Consider the following 21,015-nt stretch of genomic DNA (forward strand, 5'->3'; position numbering starts at 1 on the left):
TTACGATGGAAAAATATCGGAATTGTTGCGAAAGTAATCCTGTATCTCCGCGAGGGTCCAACTCCTCATGAGTCCGTAAACGATGCCTAATCTCGAGTTCTCATTAACGAACATCGCTTCCTTCTTCATGGTCTGTATAAAAACGTAAAAGACGTCTGCTTTGCCGCTTTCCATCGGGTAATTAATCCGAACCTTGTTGGTTCTGTAGCCGCCCTCCACGACGCTCACGTGGCCTTGCCCGTGGACAGACGCGGCAATTACACACTGAATGAGCTTGCCCGGTCGAGCTCTATAGTACATCTCTGCTCTACTGTTCACCGGGAAGTATGACTTGTAGCTCTCCAGCTGGATAACTCGAGACATCACTTCATCCTTGGTAAACTTATCGTCCTGCATCAGCCACGTAGCTCTACGGAAAGAAGCTCGCGTCTGCGAAGTTTTGGAAAGCGCGCAGGCTGACGACAATTGCAGTCGAGTTTCACAAAAGCTGTTATGAGGCAAGAAACTTCCTTCGGAATGAGAAGATGTCGAAACGTTAAATCACGAACTATGGGATGGATCAAAAGATTTCGAAAGAACTCTGATCAAATGAAAAACGGAGATTACTTTCTTTTTCACGCTCGTTGAAGTAAGTAGAAACTATGATAGGGAAGTATGTTGGAGTATACGACGCGAACAAACCTTTTGACGCATGAATAAGCATCGTAGCCTTCTTCTGACAAATCATTCATGAAATATTTTTAACATTTAAATATGAAACATAATTTTTTCTGTTAATATTCTTTTTTTCTTTCTTCGAAAAAAATCTGATTAACTTCAAAAAATATCACCACAAAATCATATTGCAATGTAAAATATATACGTACGTTACAAAGGATAACTCACAACAAGACTTAAATTTTCTTAAGTTAGTAAAAGTTTATATCGATAGCCGAAATCTCTTTAGCTTTCAGCGTTAGTAGAAAAATAACATTTTTTTTTCTTGAAATAAATGTACTCACGGTTCGCTTAGTGCAGGATTAGAAATGTAACAGAAGATTAGAAGGTAAATGCGCGTCATCGTTAGTAATTGCTGTGCGAAAAGAGATTCTGGAGTTAGCTGCCAGTTGATATTAATTTGCTGATGTGGATTGCCTGGTCAATGTTGTGACACTGTTCAGTGTTTTTGGCCTGATATCATTATCGCACGCGCAATGATCGTCTTTGTGAGCTAGACAGTAGTAGAGCGTGCACTAAAATTAACGAAGAGGGCACGGTAATAGACTCTGATATGGGCTGCTGTTATGATGATCCCTCCTCTTCGTCTTCTATTGCGCGTCATTTACGAAATAGCATCACTTGGATTATATTCTTTATTTAATTTGGTACGGGATTTAATTTGGCTTAATAGTAAGATTGATATCAAATCTTTTATATATAAATGATACACATCATTAGAGTTAAGTAAATAATAAAAAAGTAGTACCATTTGAGTTTTATTTTTTATTTAGTACAATAAAAATAATATTATTTGGGTTTTATAATTCGGTTTTATAACAAATTTTTTTTTCGAGAAGAACTCTTTTATCTTTTCTTAAGATGGTAATTTTTTTTCTACATATCAATTTATTCACCTCATTATTCTGTATATAAGTTAAAGTATAATTCTTGTTAAATGGGTGAATTTGAATTTCATGAACTTGATCACGAATCTGATCACGAGCGAGAACTACATCCATCCCATCGACCTCCGGCCACCATGGCGATGGTATTGCGGTATTGTTCTTCTTTAAAACTAAAGTGACTGACTGCCATTTGCCTTTTGCGTGCGAACCGGTGCATTCGTTGTTCTTAGTTTCGAACAACAAGTATTTGAAACATTAACAAACAAAAAGCTAAAGATAGTGATTTTCGTAACTAAAGATTATCATCATGTATATTGTGTATGTATATACGTACCGTAAATTGAGAAAATTTGTGACTTGATCAATTTCATATTCATATAAATTAAAGGTAAGCAATGTGATCTTCAGGATTAAAATTCGAAAAAAGATCTACGACACTTTTATACTTTAATTTCAAACACAATAGAAGGAATTAAAGAAATTAATTTTCGAAAGTCAAGAGATAAAAAAACATGATCTTTAATTAAAAATTTATTTATCTAATTTTATTGTATAATTATGACTGCGTTTCCCGAAGGAAAACGCGCAATCGGCGTTTTTGTATCATTTTATCTTCATTTGATGTAAATCAAAGATAAAATGATGCAATAACGCAGATAGCGCGCTAACCGAATGCAGTCAATATTGTAAGATTGGAAGATGGAAGATCGTATCTTAAATTGAAAATAAAAGAAAAAAGATTGTATTCTAGCATAAATCATGACAAATTAATTTTATATACTTTCTCAAATTTTTCGCATAAATCTGAAATGAGTAATAGAAATTTTTGAGTTTAATTTTTCCAAAAAATCGCAAATTTCTTCAAAAGTGCGCTTGCTGTAGCATCAAGAATTCATCACACGAAACGTTCGTTTTACGCAAATCGGTGATCAATCTTGTGTCATTTTTAATATCAATCTTATGTCATTTTTAACGGTACTCCGATCTCGAATCGTCGGTCACGATCGATGAATGCGTGATATCCGGTACGACCCGTCGAACGAAGAATTCGTCAATATGGTGGCCGAGCTAGCTAGCATTTCTACGGTGACGATCGATGGAAAATCATCGGACCTTGATAGCACCTCGAAACATCACAAACGACCCAAATGGATTCAAACGGCGACGCGTGAGTCGATTTATAGTGTTCTGGATAGCAACGAGAATATCACAACGAAAAGTTTTCCTCCGAATATCCACAGCAAGATCGTATTGATCAGCGCGGTGAAGGACGAACCAAATCAGAATCTAGAAAACGAGCAACTAGAATTACCATACAGGTTATCATCTCAAAATAAAGCGTCGTCGATTCTTGAAGTCGAGGATGAGAACACTCTTTACAGCGTGGTAAGAAAACCGAAGAAAGTGCGGTTGTTAGAAACGCCCTCCGAAGCGAACGAGGAGGTGATTCGATCTGTAGATAAGATTCGCGACATCGATCCCAACGAAAGGCACGAGCAACAGCAACTGGACCATAAAGACGTGTCCAGGCGAGTCGAAGTGAGAAAGTGGCTCTACGACACGCCTAAACAGTCCCTTTCGAATTCGTTGGAAATGTATTTCGATCATTCAGGGTACGAGAATAGCTGGCCTGATCAGGAGAACTTGGTAGCATTGCCTCGAGGAGTGGTAGGTCTCGTGGGTCCCTATAGGATATATAGCAACCCTAATGAGAGGAGAGAATATATGCTGCAAGAGGAGGAACTTGTTGAAGAGGTAATGAATTCCGCCAGTAAAAGAGTACAAGAAGAAAAGAACAAAGACGAGCATCGTCAGAGGGCGAAATGGAAAATCAGGGAGGATGACGAGGAGACCTTAGTACCGGATATCCGAAACCTGTCTGGTTTCGTGGAAACGAAGACAGATGTCGCTAAGATGGAGAATAATGATTGGAAGAACGAACGAGAATCAGTAACGAAAGTGAATAAATCGGATTGTGTCGAAGGGATTCTGTTTAGTAAAGAAGAATGCGCGGTGGATGTACCAGATACGGTATCTGCAATCTCGACAACGTCAATGAAGGAGAAATGGGGTGAGAAAATCTCTTACAACAATCTCGCGAGATATTTGAGAATTTTCATAATTTTATGATTATTGAATTATTTATTGCTAAGCAATTAAAATAGAAATACTCTCTAATAAATAATATTAATTAAAATAATACACAAATAAATGAAAAAGACTATATTCAAAACGGAGTTTAGTACTTAAAAAGATAAATTAAAATATGTAAAATTTCTTAGTTTGAGATTATCAAGCAAAAAACCAATAAATGAAAAGGTCAAAAATACGAGTCATCATATAAAACATATGTATACATTACGATTGTAACTTTTTTTAATACTTTCGTTATTGCGAATTATGGATTCATCTATTAAAATCTGTTGTATCGTGGGAATAAATACATAAATAAATAAGTGAATTGACAGTTGCTTTCTTCTTTTCTATCGCAGCTCTTGCTTATTTGTAAATTATAATCAGATGCGAAAAACGTTGCGAAATTACAAAGTGATCAATTAGACGATAACGGTGTATAATTTGACAAAGTAGGTATGTCGTCCACATTCGATATGCAAGGCAACACGTATCTTACGGTATTGTCCGATAAAATGGACTCGAATAGCGGTAGATAGTACTAGGTATGCATACATATCGGCCTCTTAATACGTGTGGTTCATGACTTCGTCATGACGTTGTGAACCAATGATTAGGTCAACATTCGATTAGAACTGCATTTCTATACATTTGTCTATCCTGCCTATCTTATTCGAACGGTGAATTGTCTTGCTCGAGTTTAAAATTAGATTCTACGGGATGAGAGACCTCGAACCTTCAGCAGTTCAAAAGAAGATAAACAAGATAGCAATGTTCTGTTTCAAACAGCAATAACGTGCTGAAGATATTAAATTTCAATGATTCTTCTTTTTTAGAGAAATCTTTTTGTGAACTTTTTAATTAAAAAAATTAATTCTTCTCGTACACTTTAGTTTTTTTAATTACTTATTTGAAATTTAGATTATGGAAAAATATGGAAGATTAAAAAACTTATAACTGGAAATATATAACTCGAAATTTTTGTATACTTCTCTACGCGCACACTTCGAAGGATTATGGCTGAGTCATTCTTGACCGTATCTCTATAATCCAAAAGTTTTACATTGCTCTGCATATGAATGTAGCACAACAGCAGTTTTCGAATTTTAGACTTTCTACACTCTTACGAGCAAATGTAAAGCATTCGGAATATATTGTTTGTTTTTCTTTTTAAAAAAGCTCACATATTAAATCATTATTAAATTTAGTCTCCACAGTGACGTTAAAGAATTAATTAATGATATTGATTTTTTTATATTCTCCAAATATTTCATTGTTCGAGAGTTAAAATGAGTATTCATACGCAGCTTTCTAATCAAGTACAATTTGTTCTTGCTTTCTTTCGAAAGATCTCTCATTAAATGGTTCGATATGAACCACTCTTCGGCACAGCCGCCGTAAAACAGCTGCGGCAGCATATATCACATGAATCGCGAGCCGCTCACGACTTTCACCATTTTTACGATTTTTACACACCTTTTACCATCCAGTACAATCAGCAATTTTACGATCAGTGTCATCAGGCTTTTCATTATCGCGGCTCTTAATTTTATTCGCATCTGTTCTTCTCGCTGTTTGTTTCCTATAAGTTGATCGGTCGAGATTTTTTCTTCATACGAACACTCGCATTATATCTCCTTGGAGCGAGGCGTTCGAATAGATTTGTATCGAGGAAATTAGAAAGCACGCATAGCAAGCGTACATGAGTTATTCCATCGGAATTAACGGGAATACGAAATACGTGATATAACCGCTTCAGACTCCATTGTCTTCTCACGGATCTTTGTAATTCTTCAACGACTCCAAAGGCGTAAAAATCAAGCGTGAGCAGGAGAAAAGATCTATTATCCTTGCACATAACTTTTGAGGTCATTCCACTGTGCCATGAATCGTTTTCTCCTCCGTGTGTCGTAGAGAGAAAACTTCACTTTGATAACATACGATCGATGCGAGCATGAAAAGTGGAGGACTGAGATAATTTTGAATAATGTGCAATATAATCTTACGTAATAATTTAAAGAGAATTAGACTCGAAAAAAGTTCTTGCATTTGACAATTCCGTAAATTCATTTGCAATAATGATATAAAAACAGGAATACATCAAACAATAATAAGTATTTTATTTCGATTTAAATTTTTAATTGGAAACCAAACTTTGCCGACATGTAAATGTAAAATAATATAAAATTTAATGCGAATCCTCGTATTATTTTCCGCAAAAATATTAATAATACTTAAAAAAATAAAAATACCTGATTACGTAATTATAAGTCATAGACCACTCTGCAGATATTAGAAATAACTAATTAGATACCTATCAAGTGCTCGACTGCTCATTAATTAACACACTTGAGTTTATACTGCAATCCTTTCACTAGCGGAAAGTCGATGAAAAGTGATAAGAGAATAGGGGATCTTGTTACAGACAAATTAGCTAATTATCTCGAGATTAAACATATATATGGAAGAAACGGATGGGATATTCGAGTACTTCCTCTTCGGCTGCTGTAACTTACTTTCGTGTTCTACTCCAAGCAACATCATGCCCTGACTCCATTAATCGTCGCATAGCTTCAATCTGTCAGCCATATGACGCCACCGTTACTAAAAGCCTCCTGACAATCCTCAGTCACTGTTACACATAACTGATTTTCTGCAGTTAGATGATGCAGCTGCATCGCCGAATACCGCCGCCGGCCTGTATACAGTTAACCACTTTTCTCGCAGCACGGCGGCGCAGCGGAATGAGTCGCAATTGCATCTGTGCGAAAAATATTATATATACGCACGTGCCTTCTATTCGCGAATAATCATATTATACAGTTTCCAACTTTTCGACACAGATGTTCTTTCGTCGAACGACTCGATCGCTGATCGACAATCCACCTAGATCACTAGTAAAGTGCTGTCGCGCGAGTAACGACGATACGCATGGTGATAAATTTGCCCGAGAAAATTGTAAAAGCGGCATCAAATAAAGAAGATTCAAATTGAGAAAAAATCAAGGAAATTTTTACGTTGTAATAAATAATATTCTTTACGTTACTTTATATGAACGATTGTAAATTTGAGATAATTCTAAATGCATTATTAGACTTTTTCATAACATTTAGCAATCAGTTATCAACATTCTTCAAGTAATATTATCCTCTTTTTATTTTAAGTTCTATCTTTAAATTGTAAGCAATTCCGTTATGACATGATGAAGCTGTCGCGCTTGTGTTTTTACGAGCTGCGCCTCCAACCATCAATATTTTTACGTAGCTCGCGCGAGAAATCTTTCAACTTCTTCTTTTAAATAAAAAGATAAAGTACCCATAAAATCATCGACATACTGCATCTATGTTTGTCTTTTTTACAATTAATTTATTGCGATAATAAAATTCGCGTCGACGATCGCGTGAGGACAGCATGCATTAAAATACAGTATCGCGTACGAAAATGTTTCCTCATTGATGACATGACACGTTATTCGGTCGCAAGAATTTCTTGCGGTTTCTGCTTTCGTGTTTTCTTGTAAGCTAGTTCTTTTTATTCATTAATTAGCAACGAGTATTTACGCGTAATTGCTTTTGCACATCTGTTACCTTCAGTGTTTCATCTTTAACGTGTACGGGATAACATGCTAAGAAACTTTATACAAATTGTATATATAATACGAATAATAATTATCCATAAATTAAGAAAAAAAGATTATTTCAAAAGAAATTACTTTTTTTCCTAATTGAATTTTTTTTTAAGAGTAACAAATAAATTAATAAAGGGACTACGAACCAAGTTAGGGGTTCGTTGCTTCTAATTCATTATGTTTTTTTTAACCTTTTCTTATTTTTTTCTCTAAAGAACTTTTTTTCTTACCATTAGTTATCGATTCCCTATACGCTCCCGAAATTTGGCCATTCGGGATGCGCTATATAATAAGTTATATAATAGGAAATAACGATTTGATATATAACATACATATAATTTTATTAAATATACATACATTACATATATACATGTTATTAAATTTACTTTCTTTTAACATTAAAACATGAGTGTTAAAACAGGAAAATTATACAGTATATAATAGATATTATTAAAGTATATTACATATACAGATATAAAAAAAGAAGTTAGGATATTTAAAATATTAAAAATTGTGACATCTAACTCTTTTTGCATTAAATTTGAAAAACACAGGCAAAACGAACGAAATGTATCTCGAAGGATTAGATACGTGAAACAAGATGAAGTGTATGAGTGACAGTAGAGAAAAAAAAGAGAAATACAAAAAAGTGTATAATTCACGGATTGAAATTATGAATTACATCTTTTAGAGAGCGAAGTATATGAATTATAAACATTAAATATACGACTTATGTAAATAAAGAAAGTATTTTGTACAAAATGTCAAATGTCACATGCAAAAATGTGGGACGGACAACGAAAGTAGAACACAAGAGAATTTATGAATTTTGTGGCGAAGAAACTGTTTTTATCTTCTTGTATGTGTATATCTCTTTCATCAGCATTTATTTTTTTCAAAACATGAAACATTTTCTTAATAAAGTTAACCGCAATATTTTTACATCTACGAAATTGATTAATGTTCTTGAAATCTCATCAATATGAAAATAAGTATTAATATTAAAAAAAATGTAATATAACGATAGTAACATAGTAATAAAGTTATTAATTAAAAATAACTTTTGAAACTCAGTTTTCGATCATACATCCTGAAACATTCTAACGTTTTGAAGGCGAAATATTATTTAAATTTCTCTTAATATTATCCAAAGAATCACCTCGATAATTTCAGTTTTTATCGAGCAAAAGAAATCGCAGTAAACGATTGTATCATTATTTGCGTTAATCTACAACCGATCGATTATTCGATTCGATTCTTATATCGTGTGAAATAAATGTAAATGTCAACATTACTTCTTCTTTATCCACAACTGTTAGACGGAGTAATTGACAGATAATGACTTGACATTAGACACGGAAAATGCTGTTAAACGCCAAAGAGCTGACGGATCAATGTTATATATCGTTAATGGACCGATACACTATCACGCATCAGTCATTATCATCACTGCCATAATAATTCGCAGGTGTCAGGTGGTAGTTGCTGCTGATGGTGGTGTCTTCTTCTTTGCCTCGTAACTACTTATAATAGACCAGCTATAATAGACTTATTACGCGTAATCGCGGCGGCGGCTTGTCTATTAGGAGGATCATTATAGGAAACTTCGCGACAAATTAATCTCAGCAATTTGCTCTGGCTGCTGCGCATTAAGGGCGCATCGTCTAACATCCACCCAGATGATCATGATAGAATATTTCTCGTGCGCGTGAAATGGACATTTAACTCTTCACTTTAAAATGGATCGTTTCGCGCTCCAGGTCGACGATTAACCTCTTGCCTTCTCGGATATTATTGGCATGTAATAATGAGCGTGATTAGTGTATTTTACACAGAAAATAAACGCAAAAATTTTGAGGGTATTCATTAAATTTGCAATTTGTTAGGCTGGAATACGCAGACACAGATTATCGATTATCTTGCGTTTCACGCAAGACCAAGAGTTTACAACTGGGTTTTAACATAACTGGATATTAACTAATAGTGATCTATGTGAACTGTAAACAATACTTGCGTTCCAATTAATTATTCTATTCGGTCTGTCTTCGATTTACTTAATTTTTTTATTATTACGTACCTAAAAATATTACATTCTACGAGTGTCATTTTGAGTACTATTTCTTCAATAGATTCTGTCCTGTCCATTTCAACCAATGTAGATTAATTTTAATCTTGATTTAATTTATTCTTCATCCTTTTCTAATTCTTAGAATTAGAAAAAAATGAAAAGTAAGATAAATCTACAGTGATAGAAGACTATTGACACTACTGCAAGTTAAACGTCGATTAGCTTAACCGAAGATTGATGACAGAGTCCCTAATATATTCCAATATATTCAAGAAGAAAACTAATACAAAATGTTCCCGTGGCAGATTCTTGCTTCGCAGATCCAATCTTTTTTCGCGCAATGTTTCGCTTAAAACACTGTCAAGTCATCCTCATCGGATGCACCGAAGCGCGAGCGTAAGTGAGTCACAAGAATAGCGGAACCTTCCACGATGGCCTGTTCGATTTGAAGAGCGACATGAGCGATGCCCCCCAAGGCGTTTGCTATCTTCTCGACATTCTCGCTAGATAGTAAAATAAAAGCAACGTGTTCGAGAGTACGCGATTGTATTGATGGATGCTGCGAAATGAGGCTACGAGAAAATCGCATCATCACCATCATCATCTGAGCCACCACCACCTGCCATCGTCTGCACCGTTCGATATCCCCAAAAGAGTCGATGCTCCTTCGAGATCGCAGCCGAGTTACCTGCGCCACTTGGTGCCGCGTTATCGTCACGTGCACTTCTCGTTATTCGTTATTCGGTTGCAACGTTCTAGCGAGAGCTAAGTGATAGATGACAATGCCGCTGACGATCTGTCACAACGATAATTTCCTGGTAACGAACGTACAGGTAAATCTTTCGATGGCGCTTTCTGGGATTAGCGCAATCTAGGATAAGATTTGGCCATCAAAATAATATTGCTTTGTTTTCATAAAAGATTATTTAGGAAGTTCTTTCTTTCACTTTGATCGATTAGAGTATCAAATTTAATGTTTTATTGATGAATAATTTTAAGAATTTACATTGATACACTCAAGTCCCATTTTGCTCGATATCGAATTGTTTCGTTGTTCGATTTCTAAATCTAACTCAAGCTGAGTTTGAAGCGAGATATTGTATTTATTTTTTCTAATATAGAAATTCTTATTTAATTTAAATTAAGAGATTTATTTAATAATGGTCGATGAAAGTATTTTACAATGATCGATTTTTAAAATCCACAGATATGGAAATAATTATTTTTTTAAATAATTAATTTGGAAAAGCAAGTCGCTAAATTCTTTTCATGAGGGATTCTCTTCTTTTCACTTAGAATTTTTAAGTATTATAAATGGTACTTTTCAGTCAATTTTTCAGTTTTGCTAACGCTTAGAATATCGTGAATGTACCGTAAGACAGCGCGTCTAACTGTTCCTCTTGATTATTCAAGTTTAAACTGTGATTGACTTTAAATCTGTTTAGAAAAACGCTGACTATTATAACATCGTCGTAACTCTGTGTGTGTGTGTGTGTGTGTGTGTGTGTGTGTGTGTGTGTGTGTGGTGTGTGTGTGTGTGAGATGTAACTTACAACTTTGTAATATACGTACTGTATGACTACATTGTACTTTGTGTCCTAATTTGCTTTTGGACCGCCTAATGTGTGAGGTCTTCCAACTTTACAATATACGTGCTGTACGATTACATTGTATTTTACGTCCTAATTTGCTTTCGGACCACCTAAATTGAATTTTTATAAATAAAAATCATACGATTCATCGTATTCAAAATCATATTTAGAATAAGATACGAACGACCGTTAACTTCGTCAACAATTAATCAAAATCTTTTTTCGAATGCCATATGGCCTTATCGATTCGATAAATCTCGCGAGAGAATTATAAAAATTATGAGTCCCTTACGGGACTCGTGTCGCTATAGACGATGATTGTCATTGTTGATGGAGCACGATAAGAAATAAACATTTCTGCAATTGATGCATAAAGCCGGTTATATTATATGTATAAGATGCAGTGGATTGCAGGTTGCAGCTTGTAGCCAATCCGATGCATCAATTTTAAAAGTGACGCTTCGAGATTGGCCGGATGCAACAAATTTACAATCTGCAACTCGTGATCTGCGTCTGTAGAACCGGCTTAATATACCACAAGTGCGAATAAAATACTTACCGCAGGCGCACGTCAAATACATAGCAATTTGCGCTACGTAATGATACTAATTTCATCGATTCCATGGAATTAGAGTTATGCTGCACTAATGCTATATCCTTTCTGTGAGACCAATTGCATGAATTTTTTTTTTCTATTTAAGTTCATATGCACAGTTTCACGCGATTTAACTTTATACTTTATGACAAAATTGATTTGATACGCAAATGATTTTTGCTTTTATTCGTGCGTTGATTTCTTCAAAAGATTTCTCTCTTTATCTTCAAAATGCACTCTAGATACGTTGCATCAAAAGTGTAAAAAACACACAAAATTTGAGACTAGTTCACAATAAAACACTAAATACTTAAAAGTTTATTTCATGCCTTATTCAATATTTTTTAATTTTATTATTAATTTGAAAGCAAATATATAATTTTAGCATAATTGATTAACATAATACTGTATAATTTTAAGAAAATGGACTATAAAGCCTTTATTTAAAAACAGAATTGTTTTAAAAGCTGAAAGAGTTTTCTATCATTAAAAATAAATAAACTTATAATTAGATTACTCAAATTAAAAAAAAAAAATAATTAAATATAAAAGTGACTGTTTTGACGAAAAAAGTACCGAATATTCTTTACTATTTTTCTTATAGTAAAAAATTTTGTAAAAAAATACTTTTTTAAAATTATTTTTCATTTCATTATAAAGCAATGAGTAAAACAATAAAAATATTTATTAAATTACAATATAAAATATATGAGTTTGATTTTATTCCATATAGCAGACATTTTTAATGAATGATTTGAAACTTTTTTGGCAATGCATATCAATAAAGTCGATCATTTGAATAACTCACTGAAATAAAAAATACATTAAAATAAAAGAATAATTCTTTTGTTTACTTTTTATAAAAAAAAATAGATATATATAATGATTTACATGAAGAAATTTTCTACACAAAGTATAAAATGAGAATATTCCTCTATAAGCGAATTAAGCTTTTGTAAAGAATCCATCGCGAAACATTGTTGCCAAAGTATACTCACGATGTCTTCTGTACCTTTCACCTCTTCAATCTCTTTTGGCGTCCTTTGTATTAGCTCGCGCCAAACGCACCATTATCGCGTCATTCTCGAATCAAACACATGTCTCTGTTCCGGGATGCACGATGATCTTCAAGCTCGTTAACCGCGCGACGAGTGACGCTTTTAGCCAGCTGTCGCATACGTTGACTCTTGACTCGTGACTTTCTCACTGCAATTTGTATTATGCACGAGGATTCTGCGAGCAGTAGAGAGATGCATCGCCGACCGGGGAGAGGAGGAAGGAACGAAATAACGTTGATCTTTTTGAAGGATTGTAGTGCGTCAAGAGTGTGCTTGTGCATGCGTTCAGCCGGACTTGCATTCGCGGAAGTAACGGAACGAATCAAAGAGGAACTTATTAATCAATCTCGAGTGCAACCGCCACTTATTATTATTATGCGCACTATAATTGTTATATCCTGTTCGTTGCGGATCACTATCCGATGCCAATGTCGATCGCCAGTGCAAATAGGCCATCAAAAATATTACTCGCTTAGAATTTAGCCTCAATATTCGATTACTTTATTAAGCGATTCATTATGTGAAAGCGAACCCTTATCAACATACAGAATGTCATAATTCTTTAAGGTTCATTAAATATCTATCGCAAGAATTAATACGAAATATCGTATGCACTTTTGAAATGATAGGAGATAAAAGAAAAATCGAGGCTAATTGGAAGCTTAGTTTAATAGCTATTTCGAAATATTATTTTTTATCATGCACATAAATATTGTTTCACTCGTTGAAATAATTACTATTTCTCAGCAGAAATTGAAATCGAATTAACGAATGGAACAAGTAATAATTTTGCAAAAATAAAACTAATAAAAATAATAGTTGCATTAAGTAATACCTTTTAATCTTATCTTAAAAGCTTTCTAATTTGTCTGAAAATGTCTTAATCGCATCATGAGACTGTAATTACAAATTGCAATTAAAATTAAACAAAGAAAATGATTACGACACGTAATAAAACCGTTTTACATTTTTTCAAGAATTAACTAATTCTTTGTCGGATCAATGTTACGTATAAAATGACACACTGGAAGAAAAGATTGGCTGCAGCAAATTAGATAGTAAAATATGATATAGCATTTTTAATGATTGCTGCAATCAATTAAAAATTATGGCTATGCCATATTTAGCCAAGCTTTCCTTTCAGTGCAATTTTAGATGATTTGTTCACGACTTGTTCGCGACAACATTTGTAATTATTTCATTTGTTAAGTAAAACGTACATTTCATAATATAACATATTTCATTAAAAACTAGAAAAATTATTTTTTACAGAATTGCGTAAATGGAAAATCCGGTGTGAATCACCGATGCGTTAAATAAAATGTGTCGCAATCGATTTCGCGATGTGAAATTGCGTTAGCACTACACGAACAATATAATAATTATAAATTTATAAATGATTACATATATAATGGAACCGCGCGTGATAAAGAATTTGCTGATTTCGCCGTCATTAATTACACGGCACTACACTCACGGTAATTGCTAGCTATTTAACGCGCCGAAGAACCAAAACTTTTACTTGAAGAAGCCGCGTACGTTCTGGCAGGACATAATGGAATAGCTTTTATTGTGTAGCTCCAACTACGCAACATCGCACGCGCCAGCTGTCTTAATTATTTCAAAAGCGTTTCCCTTTGCATGCATTACATTTTTTATTTATTGTGACAAGAGAATAATATATAAAAAAATCGTTCTCTGTACAGATAAGATTGAACGAGTAATCGCTCGCTTGACATGCAAATCTCTTCTCGCATTCATGAATCAATATATTAAATAACATTTATATGTATCGTTCGATGTTGAGTTGATTAATAAACTCGAATTAAAAAAGAATTAAGAGATGTAGTCTATATATAATTTATTATGATACAATGGAAACATGAAAAAAAAATTATGCTAATTAAATTGAAATTATGGACCTTTTCAATTCAACTTTTTAAAATTCAAGCAATAAGAGAATGATTCGGACTTTCAATATTGTATTAGCAAATACATCGATGAGAGATTAATCAATATTTCAGTATATTATTCTGTTCTACATAGTGTGATTTTCTCGTTTCGAGACCGAGATATAAATTGGAATAACAGGTGCCGAACGTGATGATTCCTTGGTAATCCTTAATAATTTACGAGCAAGAGAGTACAAATCCGTGATTACTTGATGCCGCGGGCATTATTGCCACAGAAATAGACGTATAAATTCTTTCAGCGAAAGTTACACACATTTCTCCGGCGACCCGGCAGGCCAAAGAAAGAAAGTAGCAAGAAGAAGCGAGGTTCCACTTTTCCGGCTGCTGCGTATCAGCCAAATATTGTATCGATATACACTGTATCGATATACGAACGCACGTTTCTTATATTACTTTCTTTTATCTTTCCAGCGAGCAATGAGCAGCATGACAAAGACAGCCTAAACGAGACCGGAAGTACAACGGGTGGCACCGTGGAGGGCGCGCCGAGTGGTGGCCCCAGTAGGGGTGACAAGATCAAGGACAAGGAAGACCATGCATCCGCGCAGGCATCCACCTCGGCACCACCGACGAGATCCTTGGTCTCCAGAATCCTGGCGAGAGCACGGTCGCCCGAAGATCTACTAGATCATTCGGAACCCTAGTAAAATCTCATATATTTTCATCTCATTATACATATATCATTTACGGAGATTCTTTTCTTTATTGAAGCGTGTTTATTTTGTATGTAGGGGAGATCGGAGTCAGTTATATAATATAAGGATAAGCAGAATAATCGAGGCTACATTAAAAGAAAACATACGTAAACGTGTCTGAGCATGTAGCAGCGATTGTCGTTAAAGTTTACTATAACATGTTGCGAACACATTTATGATAGAAGTTATACTACAATTTTAAAAAATCGTACACCTAAGTAAATATTTTTATTCTTAAAGTTTTTGTTTTACAATCATATATGATTGTCTGAGATATTTGGTTTCTACTTAGATAGTAAGTAGAGATCTTACTTAATAAAGTCCAACAGATTTTTTTTGTTTGTGTCTTTGTTATATATCGTATATTGTTAATGTTTTTAAAAAATGAATAAATGGAGATAGTAGACTAACTACAGCATGGAATATGACTCATTTAGTGACGACTCTTATAGTATCTACTCAAAACTTTATTCCTTTAAAGAGATTTTCCTCAGTCGTAAATGTTATAAGTTTAGTTCTCTCATGTCCAAGCTCGAAAACTAGATTACTTATTCGACGTGTTTTTGCACGAAATGAAACAAATTTTGCAAAAAGAAGTATTGTTTTGTCCTACGAAGCGAATGTCTGTGTTTAAAATATATTTTTATAAAAGTTTTATTAGAGATGTAGCCAAAGATGTAGCTTAAAGTACATTAATCTTATTTTAATAATTTTAGTCAAATTACTCCGGTCTCGGGGTTAGTTGAATCAGATAGAATGCATTAGAAAAATGCATTTTTTTCATATTAATTATCAGTTTCCCCTTATTATTAAAATATTAAGTAGTCAAATGTATGTAGTAATGGTGTAGAATTCATTTTTTCGATAAGTCTCTTAATTTTGTCTGTAAAAATTCGAAACTCAAAAATGAGTCTATTAGCCCCGATCTCCCGTACTGAAAAATTTTACATTTGATTTCCTTTTTTGCTCTTATTTTCGTATATTAATTTAAGTACTATTAGAATAAAATGTAGCGATGATCTTAGGTAATACTTTGACTACATGCTTATCTTAGCAAGTAACTGTATTCAATACAGTAATTACATTAAATGTTACATTAAGTGTTATGTTTTTTGCTGACAATGAGTTCAACATTGAAAACTGATAATCGAAATCGAAAATATTTCTAAATATTAATTAAAGATATAAGACCTTTTTGAATATTTACAGTGCAAATGTAATTATTTACAAACAGCAAATAGACTATATATAGTACAGTCGATCTTATGCAATTCTCAAAGAGATTTTTGATTGTTAATTTTGAACTTATATTTTGTGTTACAGCTCGCAATTATGGATAGTTCTCTCCAACGTGTATGGCGAGTTGATCGTCGTGTTAACATTGGCGGTGTGCTTGGCCGAGGTCATGGACACGCCTGTACCTTTGCTCAGCTTGCAGGTACAAGTGATCGAACTTGTTTGACTGGATTTCATAAATAAGTCATCTTATCGCGGATACTGCATTTGCCAAGAAAGCGAGTGTGCTCTGGGATAACATGCAACGCATTCAAGTCTCGAAAGTAACGTTCGTGATGTCGGACTTAGAATTATCGTACCGTTACTTCACATAATCTGGGGAAAGTCTGTCGATTGGACAGCCTTGAACTAAAAACTCATCGATTCAGGATGTCTGCGGAAAATGCTAGGGTCCCATTGCAATGAATAATTAATTGCTCGTTTATATATATATATATATATATATATAAAATCACATAATATCCACAGTTCATAAAAAGTAGACTTCATTAAAAACATGCAAAAAAATTATCTATATCGTTTTGAAGTATCACGATGTAATTATTTTAAAAAATTTGCAATGTCATTTAAATTGATTTAATCTGAAGTTCAATTAATAAAATTTTTCATTTTATTCTAATATATTATATTTTATTTAGATTTACTAAGATCTTCCGTTAAAAAGATTAATATAATCTTTTATTTACGTAATTTTGAAGCACAATCTTGAAAATCATATCCTCGCTTTAATCTCTGAAAACATTTTTAATGCAAAAAATAAGAGACAATTGTGCATTATATACTGAGAATATTGCCGGAGTATTAGAACTACATACATAACAGGATTTATCAGGATTAAAACCACATAGCGGTTCAACATATATATATATATATATCGGAACTATGTCAAATAATCTCTACTGAAACGAGTATTTGTAAATGTGCACGTTACGAGATTACAAAGAGCTTTCATTTACATAAATTATAGATCAGGAAGAAACGTAGATGAAACGGTACAACGTCAACAAGTTTCAAGATAACTAGTTTGCTACGTTTATCAGTCCAATAACCTTTTCCGCGCGGGTGGTCCCCTCGTTCAAAGATACTCCTTCAAATCATATTCCTAGTATTTGTATTTTGCATAACGGGCCCGTTCCACTACACGAAGTAGTTACACAATTGTGTCTTTCAGGGAGTATTTCTCATGTACCTTTACGTGGGCAGCATCGCAGTGATCATTGGCATTTATATATGGGTACTGGTTGACAGCTGCGGCAGCTTAAGTCGAGGTGGTAATGGGCTCGGAGACGCGGAACTCGGTGGCGCATCACTTACCAGATTCGGATCATTAAAACGGGCACACATCTCCAGAGCTAGAACGGCGCCAACCAGTTTTTATATACGAGTCGGAGCGCTTTGTAAGAGATAGTGTTAATCCACTTAAAGAATACTGGCACGTAGTTTCTAAATTATTTGGTACTTTTATTCATCATGAAAATTCAACTTTAATAGTTGACGAAAATTTAATTCGGCGTTTGTTACAAATATAATTTTAAATTTTATTTATTTAGGATTCTTATTGTTGTTAGATTTTGCTCCGTTAGAAAATTATAAAGTAAATTTCTAATTATAAATTATCTAGCGTGTATGTTTTCAGTGTTCGGGCTGGCGACGCTGGTCTTCAACGGTTTAGAGATGGCGATGCACTCGATGATGCAGGGTGCCGAGTGCTTAACCGACGTCATCTTTGTGCATCCGGTGCTGCACGGCTTGTTCACCTTCTTGCAGATGCACTTTCTCTTTGTAAACTCGCAGGTAGACTAAGCATTAGTCTTACGTTAATTACATTACACCCAGTGCCGAGCTCGCGGCTAGACAATGCGTGAACGCGTTTCTTCGTTGCGCTCTGATGCGTTGACGGCTACGTATCACTAACATGATCATGTATCCGTTCGAATCTAAACGAAGGATTTTTAAAAGGATTTTTAAAGATTAAAGCTTTATTGTCTTTACGCTTTGTTTTTTAGGTACTCGTAGAACGCTTTGGTCTTGCAGCCAGATTTGGCTTCACACATCTTGCAGCTACAAATGTCGCGGTCTGGGCGCGTCTCGTGATTTGGGATACCGCGCAAGAATGGACTTATTTTGTACACTTGGCACAACACGAACAGCAAACATCTGTATCTCCCTTGAGTCTTCGAGGATTTCCGGGATCCTTGACAAGACAATCGCGGGATCTTATAGGTATAGATTTCATTCTTCTTACTTTGGCGAATAAGTTTTTCAAAAGTAATCATGCAATACTACTCATATATATATTCAAATTATGGATTAAATTTTTGGCCTCAAATGGATAGAAATACAAAATGTGCTATTCATCATGTTGAATTCGGATATATTCACGTCCATACTATATTATTTTTAGATTCAAATGGATTCGAAAAATCAAAAACGCGAATTCGGAAATGTCGAAATGAAATTTATTTCTATTCATTTCAAATTATTTTCGTTTGCCGGATGATCTATAATCGGGATCATCATCTTATTTCAGATGATTCTGTAGCAAAACCAAGTAACTTCAAGCCCTATCAACCTGTTTCGAACGAGCAAATCTCACAAGTAATTGCGTTACAAGAATGCTTGAACACTAATACCTTGGGACAGCTATGGACCTCAAGCATGCCTTTCTTATATCCTTTTATTGTACAATTTAGGTACGTTGTGAATGTACGCGGATGTATGTCACATTTATTGTTAATCAATTATGCATCAAGAAAAAATAATTAAAAGAAACAATATTTTCAAAAAGCGAGAGAATTCAAATTTAAAAATAAAATTTTTTTTTAATTTCCGATAAAAAAAGAAATTTCTTGAAAATTTCAGGTTTTCCAGTTTTTCCAAAATAAACTCTGTATAAATCTAAGTTTTTAATTAAATTTCAATATGAAACTTTTTATATTTTTTAGCTTTTTTATGGAAGTTGATCTTATTCCCTTAGAAGAACTCTCATAATATTTTCCTTTCAGCTTGATTGCCGCAGCGGTGACCTTCGTGATGGGTCAGAACGTTGGTCGGAGTAGATTGATTAAACAAAAATTCCACGGCAGCAAGGACTTAAATAGTCACACCAGAGTAGGTTGCGATGGTTCTAGCAAAGGCCTTTTTCTGGGTATTCTCTGCATGGTAGCTGGTATCGTGGTGATCCTCATCTTCCTCGTCGTACGAGAGGATGAAAACTTTCCCTCTGCCACATTGTCGTGGCTTACATGCGGCACTCTGATCGGCATACTAACGCTGAGTAGTCTGATGACAGCCAGTGGTCTCGTGCAGGTGCGTCAGATTTCGGTAGTGACACGAGCACCTGCCGCTCTGGACAGCCTTCTGTTAAACGTGTCGCTCTTCGGGGTGCAACTCTATTCCGTCTTCACCATCGTGGTATGCGCTTGTTCACTGGCCATGTCAGACGACGAGACAGAGGATACACGAGCTAGACACATCATGCTGCTGTCAATGTCAATCCTGCAGCTGGTACAGTGCTTCGCGCAGAGCACACTGATTGCCGAAACCTCACGACGTTCTTGCATAACACGCTTCCAAATGCTGGCAAAACCCGGTCGCCAAGTGATCACTTTCCTACTGTTCAGCAACGCCGTGCTCTGGGCCTTTGATACCGTAATCACGCAAAATTGGCTATCGCAAGAGCTACAGCTTCGATTCTTCGGCGTGCTCGTCTGGGGTGTACTGTCCAGGATCGGGCTGCCTCTTCTAATCTTCTACAGGTTCCACAGCTGCGTACTGCTACTGGAGGCATGGAACAAGTGCTACAGAATGCCACGGGGAGAACATCCTCTCAACTGACAACGTGGAATCTCACACCGACTCTCGTGCAGGTTCGTTGAAAGTAGTATATATTAGCAACAATTAAGGTTCTTGACTAGTCAGCACGGCCATATAGGATCGTGACATCATAAGTGAGAAATGAGACGTTGAAGTGTCTTATCATTATTGTAAATAAAAAGGAAATCTGAATAATAATGAGATCTTTAAAATAAACGATAAAAACATCTTTAAGTATTTAGAAAATGAAGACAAGAATAAAACATTTTAATATCATAAAATTAAACATTTCTTTTATATAGTTTCAATTTCAAGAAATTCTGATTGTTTTCAATTCGTGAATATACAAACTTAATTTAAAAAGGAAAAATTAATTAATTAAAATTTGATTTCTGTGCAACTTTTGAATAAAAATTAATATTATTTGATAAACTTAATGTCTCTTTTATTATGTTATTTATAAAATACATCATGTCAATAGACTGCATTCCGGCTTGCAAGAACCTTATCATCCCGGGAGATCAATGGACAATGAATATGTTTACAAGCGATTACTA

General features: G+C 34.6%; 2 protein-coding genes across 2 annotated transcripts; one reads left to right on the forward strand and one right to left on the reverse strand.

Annotated features, from left to right (window-relative positions):
- On the reverse strand, nucleotides 1–1,060 carry LOC108689135. Its single transcript, XM_018195775.1, has 2 exons — nucleotides 1,000–1,060; nucleotides 1–437 (listed from the first exon to the last, which is right to left on the reverse strand). The coding sequence occupies exons 1-2, from the start codon at nucleotides 1,058–1,060 to the stop codon at nucleotides 1–3; spliced, it is 498 nt and encodes a 165-aa protein (XP_018051264.1).
- Nucleotides 1,061–2,660: 1,600 nt separating this feature from the next.
- LOC108689250 lies at nucleotides 2,661–21,015 on the forward strand. The gene is made up of 9 exons (XM_018195946.1): nucleotides 2,661–3,675; nucleotides 15,063–15,294; nucleotides 16,670–16,784; nucleotides 17,814–18,039; nucleotides 18,279–18,436; nucleotides 18,649–18,865; nucleotides 19,173–19,335; nucleotides 19,648–20,511; nucleotides 20,940–21,015. Exons 1-8 carry the CDS (start codon nucleotides 2,661–2,663, stop codon nucleotides 20,477–20,479), a joined length of 2,958 nt encoding a protein of 985 aa, XP_018051435.1. The 3' UTR covers nucleotides 20,480–20,511; nucleotides 20,940–21,015.

Source organism: Atta colombica, unplaced genomic scaffold (assembly GCF_001594045.1).
Source record: "Atta colombica isolate Treedump-2 unplaced genomic scaffold, Acol1.0 scaffold261, whole genome shotgun sequence".
NCBI lineage: Eukaryota > Metazoa > Arthropoda > Insecta > Hymenoptera > Formicidae > Atta > Atta colombica.